Source organism: Ranitomeya variabilis, chromosome 1, assembly GCF_051348905.1.
Source record: "Ranitomeya variabilis isolate aRanVar5 chromosome 1, aRanVar5.hap1, whole genome shotgun sequence".
Classification (NCBI taxonomy): Eukaryota; Metazoa; Chordata; class Amphibia; order Anura; family Dendrobatidae; genus Ranitomeya; species Ranitomeya variabilis.
The window spans coordinates 128,141,911-128,157,250 of NC_135232.1; the positions used below are offsets into that span (position 1 = coordinate 128,141,911).

The 15,340-nt window shown below is 41.9% G+C and overlaps 1 protein-coding gene across 2 annotated transcripts in view; it reads left to right on the forward strand.

The window, feature by feature from the left end:
• Positions 1-15,340, forward strand: part of RASA1 (RAS p21 protein activator 1) — a 91,591-nt gene that overhangs the window by 21,723 nt on the left and 54,528 nt on the right. Inside the window, exons 3-6 of one of the 2 annotated variants that reach the window (XM_077288710.1) lie at positions 4,876-5,015; positions 7,540-7,606; positions 7,907-8,024; positions 10,509-10,540. In XM_077288710.1, the coding sequence (XP_077144825.1) occupies positions 4,876-5,015; positions 7,540-7,606; positions 7,907-8,024; positions 10,509-10,540 (357 nt within the window). Of the gene's footprint in view, positions 1-4,875; positions 5,016-7,535; positions 7,607-7,906; positions 8,025-10,508; positions 10,541-15,340 lie in introns of both variants that reach the window. The other variant, XM_077288719.1, reaches the window with a different exon arrangement.

The window sequence follows — 15,340 nt, forward strand, 5'->3', positions numbered from 1 at the left end:
ATATGCTTCATAGGTCCTATATGCATCATTTTGCATTATAAGGTTTTGGTGCCCTTTTGCAAGACAGGGGGTATCGGTGTCGGGCTTGGTGCCTTTTTTTCGCCTCTGGCTGTGAGCCACTGGATCAGACCTTCTGTCTGGTGCCTTGTTGTGTGGCCGCACATTGTATCATCGGCCTACCACTTCACATTTTTGTCTTGGGCCTCAACTCTGGATATGGAGTCCTTGTGTTTTGGACCCAGATCCAGCTTATGTTACTGCATTCTTTACAACAGGGCTTAGTCAAGCAAACAGATATGCTTGAATTGGCTTAGTAAAATCTGCATTTCTTCTGTTTGGAACAGGTCTCTCAGGTAGGTTCTACCTTGAGTACTAAAGGCAAGTCTATTTCATAATTAGCTTTAAAAGATGACATACGTCATTTTGATACATTCTATAATCCTATAGAAGGACATACTACTGTCCTGGGAATGGGAAAAATCCCACGAGTGGAAAGGAAGGATTCCTTCCCCCTCGGAATGCTTTGCCCTAAGATATTGGGACCATCTACAATTTGCATAGTTTTGGGCGCTCCCTTAAGACACATTTGTTCAGAGTGGCCTATCACGTTCCCTAATCAGTCATTTTATGTTTGTGCGTGTAGCCCATTCACTGTCTCCATCTATCCCCCACCCCCTGAGATGGTTGTGCCATCATTGTAAATAAAATATTGTTGATACACACCTGTACTTTGTATCTTCCCCGCCTCATTGTAGATTGTAAGCCTTCAAGAGCAGGGTCGTCTTATTTCGCTTTAATTATTATATGGTGGTTACTTATGACCGTTGTGTTTGAAACTGTCAAACTGTAAAGTGCTGCAGAATATATTGACGCTATATAAATAAAGTTTATTATTATTGTTATTATTATTAATCCATCCCAAACTCTACATTCGGCAATCAGACAGATTCTTGTCCCATAAGTCTGTTGTGTTTACCAGGGACATCAGCACTGCCTTCTGTACCTTGTGGTGAAGCAGCAGCACTGTGTCATGTGGCAGAGGATCCCATTCTCGTGGCTCTTACAGCAGTCACGGCTCCTAAGATAAATGAAACTGTATCCAGGGCTCTTACTGTTAAGACCCCATAGTCTCACTGCCTCACAGTAGATAATCTCCCTCCGTAATGAGGAAGAAACCTACTTCTTTAGCCATGGAATATGGTCACTCCCACAATGGCAGTCTGAGTGTATAAAGATCCCTGAGAAGATTGCCTCTTAGGATATGTATGAGCGTAATATGCATATATGGACAAATAAGTTGACATAATTATAATGTCTAGACTAATGACGCGTATGAATTCAGTTCCGAATAATTTCAAGTGTCGGAAGATTTTTTACTAGCAACGCCACCACCTTCATCGGTTCAGAGTCCAGACTCCCTCTAACATCAGTAAAACAGGAGTGATGATCCACGTTTCTCTTTCAGAGCTTCTAATGAGAAGCCAGACGTTGGTAGTGGCAGGAGATATTACCTGCTGGATGGCGTATTCCTTAGTTTCAATAATATATAACCCGTACTTGGGGTTAGACATCTAAGGATTTGGAATAGACGTGATCTCCTGGATGAGTAATGTGCGTACACCCAGTGCTGTGCCATTATCTATGTACTAACTGTTATTGGTTTGATATTCCCACAGTCCGGGGCCTCTGTCCTGCAGGTCTCCTTGTAGTACGGTAAGCTGGTCTGTAACTAAGTCTTAACCTGAGCCCAGAAGGACCGATGAAGGAACCTGGGTTATAAGCACATGCAGCTTATTATTGGTCGGTACAGTCCTCATTGTGTGGTGGCTGTGACTTTCACCATATTTTGTGGGGCAATAAGGTTCTCTAACCCTATTCGGGGGCTGCGATGTCTAGAAGTATCTATCACAATAAATAACTTGCTGTGGTTCATTATTGGTATTGGAGTACAATGGGTGAATTTCACTCTCTGCTCCTGATGCTTATTTCATTTACCACATTCTTACTGAAATTGGCCATTATAGATGTATACCAGACACTCACTACAGTGATTTTCTTTGCGGATCTCTTTAGAGATCTATGGTTTTTCTGATCTTTCAGATCATTTATATATTTAGTCTGGTTTTTGCCTGGGACTTTGATTCCTGGGCTTCTGTACCCACCCTGGGAGAGTTACTTTGGTATTCTCCATGGTGCTGTCCTGAGGGACGTAATGGAAAAAGGGAAATTAGACTTACTGGTAATTCCATTTCCAGGTAGTCCCTCAGGACAGCACCCGTAGTTCCCTCCCTTATGTTTCTGTTTTTTAGGATTGTTCGGGATTAATCTACCGGCAGATCGTTTATCCTTCGGGTCACCATGGCTCGAAATTAAGATGAAGCAGTTTAATGGTTATTACAGACATGTTTGTAAGGGCGTGTTTAGACCATTTATTTCCATCCTCGGTGGTACTTTGAAACAACACTGGAGGGTGGAGGTGGGAGGGTCCTTTTAACCTCTTTATGATCCTGTCCCGCTATAGGTCAAGGAAGGACGTCCTCCATGGTGCTGTCCCGAGGGACTACCTGGAAATGGAATTACCAGTAAGTCTAATTTCCCTTTTTTGTTTTTTTTGTTTTTGCTAGATTCACTAAATGCTAAAACTAACCTGCCATTTTGATTCTCCAGGTCATTACGAGTTCATAGACACCAAACATGTCTAAAGGCCCCGTCTCACATAGCGAGATCGCTGCTGAGTCACTAGTTTTGTGACGCAACAGCGACCTCAGTAGCGATCTCGCTATGTTTGACACGTACCAGCGACCTTTTTTTGGTCGTTGAGGTCCCGCTGACATCGCTGAATCGGTGTGTGTGACACCGATCCAGCGATGTCTTCACTGGTAACCAGGGTAAACATCGGGTTACTAAGCGCAGGGCCGCGCTTAGTAACCTGATGTTTACCCTGGTTACCATCGTAAATGTAAAAAAACACAAACAGTACATACTCACATTCCGGTGTCCGTCAGGTCCCTTGCCGTCCGCTTCCCGCACTGACTGACTGCCGGCCATAAAGTGAAAGTACAGCACAGCGGTGACGTCACCGCTCTGCTGTTAGGGCCGGCGCTCAGTCAGTGCAGGAAGCGGACGCCGGGGGACGCGAAGGTGAGTATGTACTGTTTGTTATTTTACATTTTACACTGGTAACCAGGGTAAACATCGGGTTACTAAGCGCGGCCCTGCGCTTAGCAACCCGATGTTTACCCTGGTTACCCGGGGACCTCGGCATCGTTGGTCGCTGGAGAGAGCTGTCTGTGTGACAGCTCTCCAGCGACCACACAGCGACTAAACAGCGACGCTGCAGCGATCGGCATCGTTGTCTGTATCGCTGCAGCGTCGCTATGTGTGACGGGGCCTTAAGTTATTTTTTATCTAAGTGGTAAAACAAAATTCCAAAGTTTTCAAAACAAAAATTGCTCAATTTTCCGATACCAGTAGCGTCTCCATTTTTCGTGATCTGGGGTTGGGTGAGGGCTTATTTTTTGTGTGCCGAGCTGACATTTTTAATGATACTATTTTGGTGCAGATGCGTTCTTTTGATCCCCCGTTATTGCATTTTAATACAATTTCGCGGCAACCAAAAAAAAAGGCAATTCTGGCACTTTTAATTTTTTTCTCGCTACGCCGTTTGGCGAACAGGTTAATCCTTTTTTTTTTTTTTATTGATCGGGCGATTCTGAGCACGGCGATTCCAAATATGTGTAGGTTTGATTTTTTTTTTTTTTTATTGTTTTATTTTGAATCGGGCGAAAGGGGGGTGATTTTAACTTATTTTATTTTTTTTTTCATATTTTTTTAAAACATTTTTATTTTTGCCATGCTTCAATAGCCTCCATTGGAGGCTAGAAGCTGCCATAGCCTGATCGGCTCTGCTACATAGAAGCGATGCTCAGATTGCTCCTATGTAGTAGATTTACTGCATTGCTATGAGCGCGGACCACAGGGTGGCGCTCACAGCAATCTGGCACCAACAACCATAGAGGTCTTCAATAGACCTCTGGTTGTCATGCTAACACATCGCTGACCCCCGATCACGTGACGGGGGTCAGCGATGCGCTCAGTTCCGGTCCGATGGCCGGAAGCGCTAGATAAATGCCTCTGTCAGCGTTTCACAGCGGCATTTATCTAGTTAATAGCGTTGGGCTGATCGCGATTCCACCCGCCGCTATTGCGGGCACATGTCAGCTGTTCAAAACAGCTGACATGTCCTGGCTTTGATGCGGGCTCACCGCCGGAGCCCACATCAAGCTGGGGAGCCGGAGCCCACATCAAGCTGGGGAGCCAGAGCCCACATCAAGCTGGGGATCTGACCTCAGACGTACTATCCCGTCCGAGCTCAGAAAGGGGTTAAGTAGCGGGCACACTTGAACACCCGACACTGGCTGGAAGTCGGCAGCTGCGGCTAACAGCATGTCTGCTATTAAAGAGATATGAATATTCAGTGCTCTCCGCACCCATGGACGTGGAGAGCAGTGAATATTCATTACTCTTCTGCCTCCTGTGACCCGCTGCTTCGCCGCTACCGCTCCTTCACCTCCCCATCCACAGCAGGTACATCCGGAATATAAGATGCACACCTCATTTTCCTCCACATTTTTGGAGGTAAAAAGTGCGTCTTGTAGTCCGAAAAATACTGTACTTCTTTAGCTATTGAACCCTGATTTCGTATTACTGGGGTCCATTGGAGTTTTTCCAAGTTTTTTTCGATGCTTGTTTTACGATTGGCGCTGTCAGACGATACCGCACCCTTCACAGGTTCTCCTAATGCCGGTGTGGACATAAACGAAATATTTCTGCTGTTATTTATAATCCATTCTTCATTTTTTCCTTTTCTTACAGGATTATAGCAATGTGTGGTGACTTCTATATCGGAGGGAGGCGGTTTTCTTCACTTTCTGATCTCATAGGATACTACAGTCATGTCTCTTGCTTACTGAAAGAAGAAAAACTGCTTTTTCCTGTGGCACCACCAGAGGCAAGTCCATTGTAATTTCTCAAAATCCAGCAGCCAAAATAGACTCTCTGGGGAATCACTGCTGTCAAGTGAAGCGTTGATTATTTACATGCTGCACTCATTCTTTAAAAAATGCTGCAAGAACTTGGCCAAAGCCAGACCCCACTGATGAAAAGAACAGGGATTATGAGGACCCCAATGAAATAAAGTGATATAGAAAATGTTCAGCACAGCCTGGAAAGAGGAGGTGCACAGTCATAGGTTCCCAAACCTTGATAAGTAGAGTATAAACGACTAGCACACTCCAAAGATGTGATGCAAAAAAGTGGGGTGTTTTAATATACATACAATCACAAATGTTTCGGTCTGCTCTGGACCTTCGTCAGTGTGCTGAAGACAAAATGATATAAATGTGTATACAAAATAAACAAAAAGACAATGAAACGAAAGTATATACGTCACGGTACAAAATATGGTCGTGGGAACAGATTTGTACAACAAAATATAGAGTACTTCCAACAATACATATATACTCAGAGGAAATAAACCAGGGTATAAATATACATAAACTCCTGGGAAAAACACGTAGCAATGATCATGTATTGAGGGGTCAAGGGGACCCCAATGGTTGTAAGGAGCCGGTTAAAGAGGCAAGACTAGATGGGAGAGATATAGGGAAAGGAGAATGACATACCTAGATATAATGATATACTTGGTAAAACCCCGGTGGTGAATTATTTTTTGGTTTTGCATCTGAAGTAAAAAAAAAAGGGGGGGGGTTGGGAGAGGGGTAATGGTGTCAGAAGAGGTGATGCCGATATGTTGCATATGTGAGCTAAACAAAGAACTGTACATACCAACATAGAGAGGGCTTAAATGAGAATTGTAAGCCCGTACTGGGCAGCGGGTCAGTCTGTGGAATGAAATATAAGAAGTCACAAACCGTGGAACTGGGCTGGGAATTACTAGTGCTGACCGCCAGAGTATAAGGGACGCCGCATAATAGTGTGATGTCCAATTGCCAGGTTATGTATCTTCTATATACCATTGATGTACCTCATCATTTAGTCTAAACTTCCCCCTGGATCCTCACTAGGACATCACTGTCATTTTTTATACTGCTGCACCATTGGGGTCCCCTTGACCCCTCAATACATGATCATTGCTACGTGTTTTTCCCAGGAGTTTATATTTAGACCCTGGTTTATTTCCTCTGAGTATATATGTATTGTTGGAAGTACTCTATATTTTGTTGTACAAATCTGTTCCTACGACCATATTTTGTACCGTGATGTATAAACTTTCGTTTCATTGTCTTTTTGTTTATTTTGTATACACATTTATATCATTTTGTCTTCAGCACACTGACGAAGGTCCAGAGCAGACCGAAACGTTTGTGATTGTATGTATATTAAAACACCCCACTTTTTTGCATCACATCTTTGTAGTGTGCTAGTCGTTTATACCCCCCATTGCAATAAAGGGATAGTTTGGTTTGGGAATGACAGATGGCGGAGCAGCAGTGTGCACGCTCGACCATCACTCTTTTCAAGTGAGGGACTTGAGATTCCCTTTGATAATCAGAGAGGGTCCCAGCGATCAGCGGCCTGTCACCTGTCCTGTGGATAGCTTTTATATTTAAGTGACACAGTTTCTGAATTTTATATGTTAAATCTTCCATTGCAACTAATTGTGATGTCAAAAGTAAGACTGTAATTATGATTTACCCTTATCAAGGTTTGGCAATCGGGTGGGCTCTGTACACTTCTGCATTCTGGATGTTATTCTACCCAAACTACGGCTCTGTGATGCTGTTCTAGTATATTCCACCCAAAAATGGATCCTGCCATGTAAAAAAAAAAAAAAAAGGAAACTTGTTTATACAAAGGATATGAAAGCAGATGTAAAAATAAGGAAACAAATTCTTGACTTCAATTTACTACAAGCACATTGTTACATCAAGACGATGCTGTGATTTCTCATCAAATGATCCAAAATAGTGTTTCCACACTCTCCAATCTGCTGGATCATGGATATAATGGTATCTCTTGGACCAATCTCGCCACCTTATAGTTTGATACCCTGAACACCGCTGGAAATATATACTGACTCCTCTCACTTTATTGAAATATTTGGGCTGTAAACTTCCCCATTAGATGTAAAAAAAATATTCCCTATCTCTGACACTTGTAGTCCAGGGCAACATTGCAGCGGCACTGAGGTCCATACGTTGTCACTATCGATGGAGTGAATGTGACTCCCATACACTGCACATCGTCCCCTGTACACACTGTTCCTGTCGTACAGACCTGACTGCTGCTGCCAATCATTGGCTTTAGCGGTCACATGCCTGTCCTGACTAGATGTGGAACCGTTGCCATTCTTTCAGGTCAAGTCCTTTAGGTTGAGGATAGATAAGGTTTCACCTTCCCCCACACACACCTTCTTGGAAATATGAGAGTAACCAAGATGAGAGATTGCTTAAAAAGATTTTTGATGGTAAAAATGATCATCAGTCGTCCTAACGTTCTTTATTCTCTATTAGCCAGTGGAAGACAGGAGAAGAGTACGGGCCATCCTTCCTTACACTAAAGTCCCAGAGACTGATGAAATCAGGTGGGTAGATATGAACACTTCATTTCTTTCTCGCTTCATTGGGGGACACAAATGCCCCTTTTTAGCAGTTATCAGTGGTCCAGGGGTTCCTCACCCCTTTATAAGGCAGAGCAAAGAGAAGCTTTCCATCCCGAGGACTCTCCATCTGATTATAGCAGTGGTTAGTGCATTGTGTCATTGGAACATACTGCGTTTCTCTGCCTATGTGACAGTCCTAAGTCTACCTCTTTTTCATGAATTGGTTGGCATATCTGCAGGTTTGCATTGACCATAACGTTCCCTGTGGTTTTTTTTCTTCAGCTTTCTGAAAGGAGATATGTTTATAGTCCATAATGAGTTAGAAGATGGATGGATGTGGGTGACCAATCTTCGCACTAATGAACAAGGACTTATAGTTGTAGATTTGGTGAATGAAGTGGTAAGTATTTTGGTTTTTCCTCCTTTTTACAAGTCCTAAACAAGAATTCTAGACTCATAATTACTCAGAAGGGATAGAGGCTCTCTGAGTATTTGAGCCCTTATTTCTGTGTATGAAGAGAACCGGTTTAGTATGAAAAATTATTTTCAACGCAATGCTCCAAGTTGGGGAAGAAATTGCAGAGTCTGGGTTTGGTATAAGCTTTGCAGACTCATAACTACAAATTGTTTGAGGTTTTTTTTGGCTGAAGCATATTAAAGGGTTTGTACCATCTGGGACGTTTGTAGATGGGATAAGGAACATCTGTGTCTTATAGATGTGGTACCCAATAAGCGTGTTCCCAGAAGAATGGAGAATGGGGTGTATGTGCCTTTTCATGCCAGGGCCCATGTCTTGTGATAGATGCCAGACTCATACAGGGTCCTGCATCTTCTGGACATCTGACACATCCTATCAGTATGACATATACAACCCCTGGCAAAAATTTTGGAATCACCAGCCTTTGAGGATGTTCATTCAGTTGTTTAATTTTGTAGAAAAAAAAGCAGATCACAGAAATGGCACAAAACTGAAGTCATTTCAAATGGCAACTTTCTGGCTTTAAGAAACACTAAAAGAAATCAAGAACAAAAAATGTGGTAGTCAGTAATGGTTACCTTTTTTAACCAAGCATAGGGGAAAAATTATGGAATCGCTCAATTCTGAGGAAAAAAATTATGAAATCACCCTGTAAATTTTCATACCCAAAAATAACACCTGCATCAAATTATATCTGCTCGTTAGTCTGCATCTAAAAAGGAGTGATCACACCATGGAGTGCTGTTGCACCAAGTGGACTGACATGAAACATGGCTCCAACACGAGAGATGTCAATTGAAACAAAGGAGAGGATTATAAACTCTTAAAAGAGGGTAAATCCTCACACAATGTTGCAAAAGATGTTGGTTGTTCACAGTCAGCTGTGTCTAAAATCTGGACCAAATACAAACAACATGGAAAGGTTGTTAAAGGCAAACATACTGGTAGACCAAGGAAGATATCAAAGCGTCAAAACCGGAAACTTAAAGCAATATGTCTCAAACTTGAAATGCACAACAAAACAAATGAGGAACAAATGAGAGGGAAATTGGAGTCAACGTCTGTGACCGAACTGTAAGAAACCGACTAAAGAAATTGGGATTTACATACAGAAAAGCTAAACGAAAGCCATCATTAACACCTAAACAGAAAAAACAAGGTAACAATGGGCTAAGAAAAAGCATTCGTGGACTGTGGATGACTGGATGAAAGTCATATTCCGTGATGAATCACGAATCTGCATTGTGCAAGGTGATGGTGCTGGAACTTTTGTTTGGTGCCGTTCCAATGAGATTTATAAAAACGACTGCCTGAAGAGGACATGCAAATTTCCACAGTCATTGATGATATGGGGCTGCATGTCAGGTAGAGGCACTGGGGAGATGGCTGTCATTACATCTTCAATAAATGCACAAGTTTATGTTGATGTTTTGGACACTTTTCTTATCCCATCAATTGAAAGGATGTTTGGGGATGACGAAATAATTTTTCAAGATGATAATGCATCCCGCCATAGAGCAAAAACTGTGAAAACATTCCTTGAAGACACATAAGGTCAATGTCATGGCCTGCAAATAGTCCGGATCTCAATCCAATTGAAAATCTTTGGTGGAAGTTGAAGAAAATGGTCCATGACAAGGCTCCAACCTGCAAAGCTGATCTGGTAACAGCAATCAGAGAAAGTTGGAGCCAGATTGATGAAGACTAGAGTACTGTTTGACACTCATTAAGTCCATGTCTCAGAGACTGCAAGCTGTTATAAAAGCCAGAGGTGGTGCAACAAAATACTAGTGACGTTTTGGAGTGTTTTTTTTTGTTTTTCATGATTCCATAATTTTTTCCTCAGAATTGAGTGATTCCATAATTTTTTTTCCCTATGCTTGCTTAAAAAAGTAACCATTACTGACTACCACATTTTTCTTGATTTCTTTTAGTGTTTCTTAATGCCAGAAAGTTGCCATTTGAAATGACTTTAGTTTTGTGCCATGGCTGTGATCTGCTTTTTTTCTACAAAATTAAACAACTGAATGAACATCCTCCAAGGCCGATGATTCAATAATTTTTGCCAGGGGTTGTAGATCTGAGATGGGATGAGATTGATGGGAAAACCATTCTTATAGCTGTGAAGGACAGTGCTGTATTTGATGGATATTAGAGTTGAGAAAAAGATTCACAGGACCCTGGCCTGGCATCCATGTCAATACTCTGGCAGCCGAATTAGGGCAGTGCGAACTTCCTCCTTTGGCACTCGAGTCCTAACTTCCGTTTTGGGCACCACTTGTGATCACTAGGCCCCAACAATGTTATGTCTTTTCTCCACTCCAATATTATATTCACTATGTATGTAGCTAAATTCTACCTATGGTTCTGTGTGCACAATTTCTACTTTTTTTTTTTTTTTTTTAGGGCAGAGAAGAGGATCCCCATGAAGGCAAGATGTAAGCATTATTACATGTGTTGTGTACATTACAAGCCCTGAATTATGTGCTATTTGCTGTATGTAGCCTGTGTTTAAATTCATACAGTTCCTTGCGAAAGTATTCAGCTCCCTGTAACTTTTCAACCTTTTCCCACATATCATGCTTCAAATATAAAGATACCAAATGTAAATTTTTGGTGAAGAATCAACAAGTGGAACAAAATTAAGTTGAACGAAATGTATTGGTTATTTTTAAATTTTTGTGGAAAATCAAAAACTGGAAAAGTGGGGCGTGCAATATTATTCTGCCCCTTTACTTTCAGTGCAGCAAACTCACTCCAGAAGTTCATTGTGGATCTCTGATTGATCCAATGTTGTCCTAAATGCCTAATGATGATAAATATAATCCACCTGTGTGTAATCAAGTCTCCGTATCAATGCACCTGCTCTGTGATAGTCTCAGGGTTCTGTTTGAAGCACTGAGAGCATCATGAAGACCAAGGAACACAACAGGCAGGTCCATGATACTGTTGTGGAGAAGTTTAAAGCCGGGTTTGGATACAAAATGATCTCCAAAACTTTAAACATCCCAAGGAGCACTGTGCAAGCGATCATATTGAAATGGAAGGACTATCATACCACTGCAAATCTACCCAGACCCGGCCGTCCCTCTAAACTTTCATCTCCAACAAGGAGAAGACTGATCAGAGATGCAGCCAAAGGGCCCATGATCACTCTGGATGAACTGCAGAGACCTACAGCTGAGGTGGGACAGTCTGTCCATAGGACAACAATCATTCGTACACTGCACAAATCTGGCCTTTACGGAAGAGTGGCAAGCAGAAAGCCATTTCTCAAAGATATCCATAAAAAGTGTAGTTTAAAATTTCCAACAAGCCACCTGGGAGACACACCAAACATGTGGAAGAAGGTGCTCTGGTCAGATGAAACCAAAATCGAACTTTTTGGCAACAATGCCAAATTATATGCTTGGTGTAAAGGCAACACAGCTCATCACCCTGAACACACCATCCCCACTGTCAAACGTGGTGGCAGCAATCATGGTTTGGGCCTGCTTTTCTTCAGCAGGGGCAGGGAAGATGGTTAAAATTGATGGGAAGATGGATGGAGCCAAATACAGGACCATTCTTGAAGAAAACCTGTTGGAGTCTGCAAAAGACCTGAGACTGGGACAGAGATTTGTCTTCCAACAAGGCAATGATCCCAAACATAAAGCAAAATCTACAATGGAATGGTTCACAAATAAACGTATCCAGGTGTCAGAATGGCCAAGTCAAAGTCTAGACCTCAATCCAATCGAGAATCGGTTGAAAGAGCTGAAAACTGCTGTTCTCAAATCTCCATCAAACCTCACTGAGCTCGAGCTGTTTGCCAAAGAAGAATGGGCAAGAATTTCAGTCTCTCGATGTACAAAACTGATAGAGACATACCCCAAGCGACTTGCAGCTGTAATCGCAGCAAAAGGTGGCGCAACAAAGTATTAAGTTAAGGGGGCCGAATAATATTGCACGCCCCACTTTTCAGTTTTTGAATTTCCACAAAAATTTTAAATAACCAATAAATTTCGTTCAACTTCACAATTGTGTTCCACTTCTTGTTGATTCTTCACCAAAAATTTACATTTGGTAGCTTTGTTTGAAGCATATGTGGGAAAAGGTTGAAAAGTTCCAGGGAGCCAAATACTTTCGCAAGGCACTGTACATTAACCCCTTTCTGACATTAGACGTACTATCCCGTCGAGGTGGGGTGGGCCCGTATGACCACCGACGGGATAGTACGTCATATGCGATCTCGGCCACGCTCACGGGGGCAGTGCGGCCGGGTGTCAGCTGACTATCGCAGCTGACATCCGGCACTATGTGCCAGGAGCGGTCACGGACCGCCCACAGCACATTAACCCCCGGCACACTGCGATCAAATATGATTGCAGTGTTCCGGCGGTATAGGGAAGCATCACACAGGGAGGGGGCTCCCTGCGTGCTTCCATGAGACCCCCAGAGCAATGCGATGTGGTCGCGTTGCTCCGAAGGTCTCTTACCTCCTCCTCCCTGCAGCAGGCCCGGATCCAAAATGGCCACGGCATCCGGGTCCTGCAGGGAGGTGGCTTCACAGCGCCTGCTCAGAGCAGGCGCCTGTAAAGCCTGGAGCTGTGCACGTCAGATCGCTGAACTGACACAATGCACAGCAAAGTGTCAGATCAGCGATCTTGCACTATAACATGATGCCCCCCCTTGGGGCAATGTTATAGTGTAAAAAAAAAAATATTCACATGTGTAAAAAAAATTTAAAAAAAATTCCAAAAAAAAATTCTAAAAACAAAAAATATATTGTTCCTATAAATACATTTCTTTATCTAAATTAAAAAAAAAACAATAAAAGTACACATATTTAGTATCGCCGCGTCCGTAATGACCCGACCTATAAAACTGTCCCACTAGTTAACCCCTTCAGTGAACACCGTAAAAAAAAAAAAAACACTTTATTATCATACCGCCAAACAAAAAGTGGAATAACACGCGATCAAAAAGACGGATATAAATAACCATGGTACCGCTGAAAACGTCATCTTGTCTCGCAAAAAAACGAGCTGCCATACAGCGTCATCAAAAAAAAAAAAAAGTTATAGTCCTCAGAATAGAGCGATGCAAAAATAATTATTTTTTCTATAAAATAGTTTTTATCGTATAAAAGCGCCAAAACATAAGAAAATGATATAAATGAGGTATCGCTGTAATCGTACTGACCCGGAGAATAAAACTGCTTTATCCATTTTACCAAACGCGGAACGGTATAAACGCCTTCCCCAAAAGAAATTCCTGAATAGCTGGTTTTTAGTTATTCTGCCTCACAAAAATCGGAATAAAAAGCGATCAAATAATGTCACGTGCTCGAAAATGTTACCAGTAAAAACGTCAACTCGTCCCGCAAAAAACAAGACCTCACATGATTCTGTGGACCAAAATATGGAAAAATTATAGCTCTCAAAATGTGGTAATGCAAAAAATATTTTTTGCAATAAAAAGCGTCTTTCAGTGTGTGACGGCTGCCAATCATAAAAATCCGCTAAAAAACCCGCTATAAAAGTAAATCAAACCCCCCTTCATCACCCCCTTAGTTAGCGAAAAATTTAAAAATTTAAAAAATGTATTTATTTGCATTTTCCCGTTAGGGCTAGGGTTAGGGCTGGGGCTAGGGTTAAGGCTACAGTTAGGGTTGGGGCTAAAGTTAGGGTTGGGGCTAAAGTTAGGGTTAGGGTTTGGTTTACATTTACGGTTGGGATTAGGGTTAGGGGTGTGTCAGGGTTAGGGGTGTGGTTAGGGTTACCGTTGGGATTAGGGTTAGGGATGTGTTTGGATTAGGGTTTCAGTTATAATTGGGGGTTTCCACTGTTTAGGCACATCAGGGGCTCTCCAAACGCGACATGGCGTCCGATCTCAATTCCAGCCAATTCTGCGTTGAAAAAGTAAAACAGTGCTCCTTCCCTTCCGAGCTCTCCCGTGCGCCTAAACAGGGGTTTACCCCAACATATGGGGTATCAGCGTACTCAGGACACATTGGACAACAACTTTTGGGGTCCAATCTCTCCTGTTACCTTTGGAAAAATACAAAACTGGGGGCTAAATATAATTTTTGTGGAAAATTTTTTATTTTTTTTATTTTCACGGCTCTGCGTTATAAACTATAGTGAAACACTTGGGGGTTCAAAGCTCTCACAACACATCTAGATGAGTTCCTTAGGGGGTCTACTTTCGAAAATGGTGTCACTTGTGGGGGGTTTCAATGATTAGGCAGATCAGGGGCTCTCCAAACCCAACATGGCGTCCCATCTCAATTCCTGTCAATTTTGCATTGAAAAGTCAAATGGCGCTCCTTCGCTTCCGAGCTCTGCCATGCGCCCAAACAGTGGTTTACCCCCACATATGGGGTATCGGCGTACTCAGGACAAATTGTACAACAACTTTTGGGGTCCATTTTCTCCTGTTACCCTTTGTAAAATAAAGCAAATTGGAGCTGAATTAAATTTTTTGTGAAAAAAAGTTAAATGTTCATTTTTATTTAAACATTCCAAAAATTCCTGTGAAACACCTGAAGGGTTAATAAACTTCTTGAATGTGGTTTTGAGCACCTTGTGGGGTGCAGTTTTTAGAATGGTGTCGCACTTGGGTATTTTCTATCATATAGACCCCTCAAAATTACTTCAAATGAGATGTGGTCCCTAAAAAAAAATGGTGTTGTAAAAATGAGAAATTGCTGGTCAACTTTATAATTCCCTAACAAAAAAAAATGTTGGTTGCAAAATTGTGCAGATGTAAAGTAGACATGTGGGAAATGTTACTTATTAAGTATTTTGTGTGACCTATCTCTGTGATTTAATTGCATAAAAATTCAAAGTTGAAAAATTGCAAAATTTTCAAAATTTTCGCCAAATTTCCATTTTTTTCACAAATAAACGCAGGTACCGTATATACTCGAGTATAAGCCGACCCGAGTATAAGCCGACCCCCCTAATTTTGCCACAAAAAAACTGGGAAAACTTAATGACTTGAGTATAAGCCTAGGGTGAAAAATGCAGCAGCTACCGGTAAATTTCAAAAGTAAAAATAGATACCAATAAAAGTAAAATTAATTGAGACATCAGTTGTTTAAGTGTTTTTGAATATCCATATTGAATCAGGAGCCCCATATAATGCTCCATAAAGTTTGATGGGCCCCATTAGATGCTCCATATTAAAATATGCCCCATATAATCCTGCATAAAGGTTAATAAAGGCCCCATAAGATGCTCCATAGAGATATT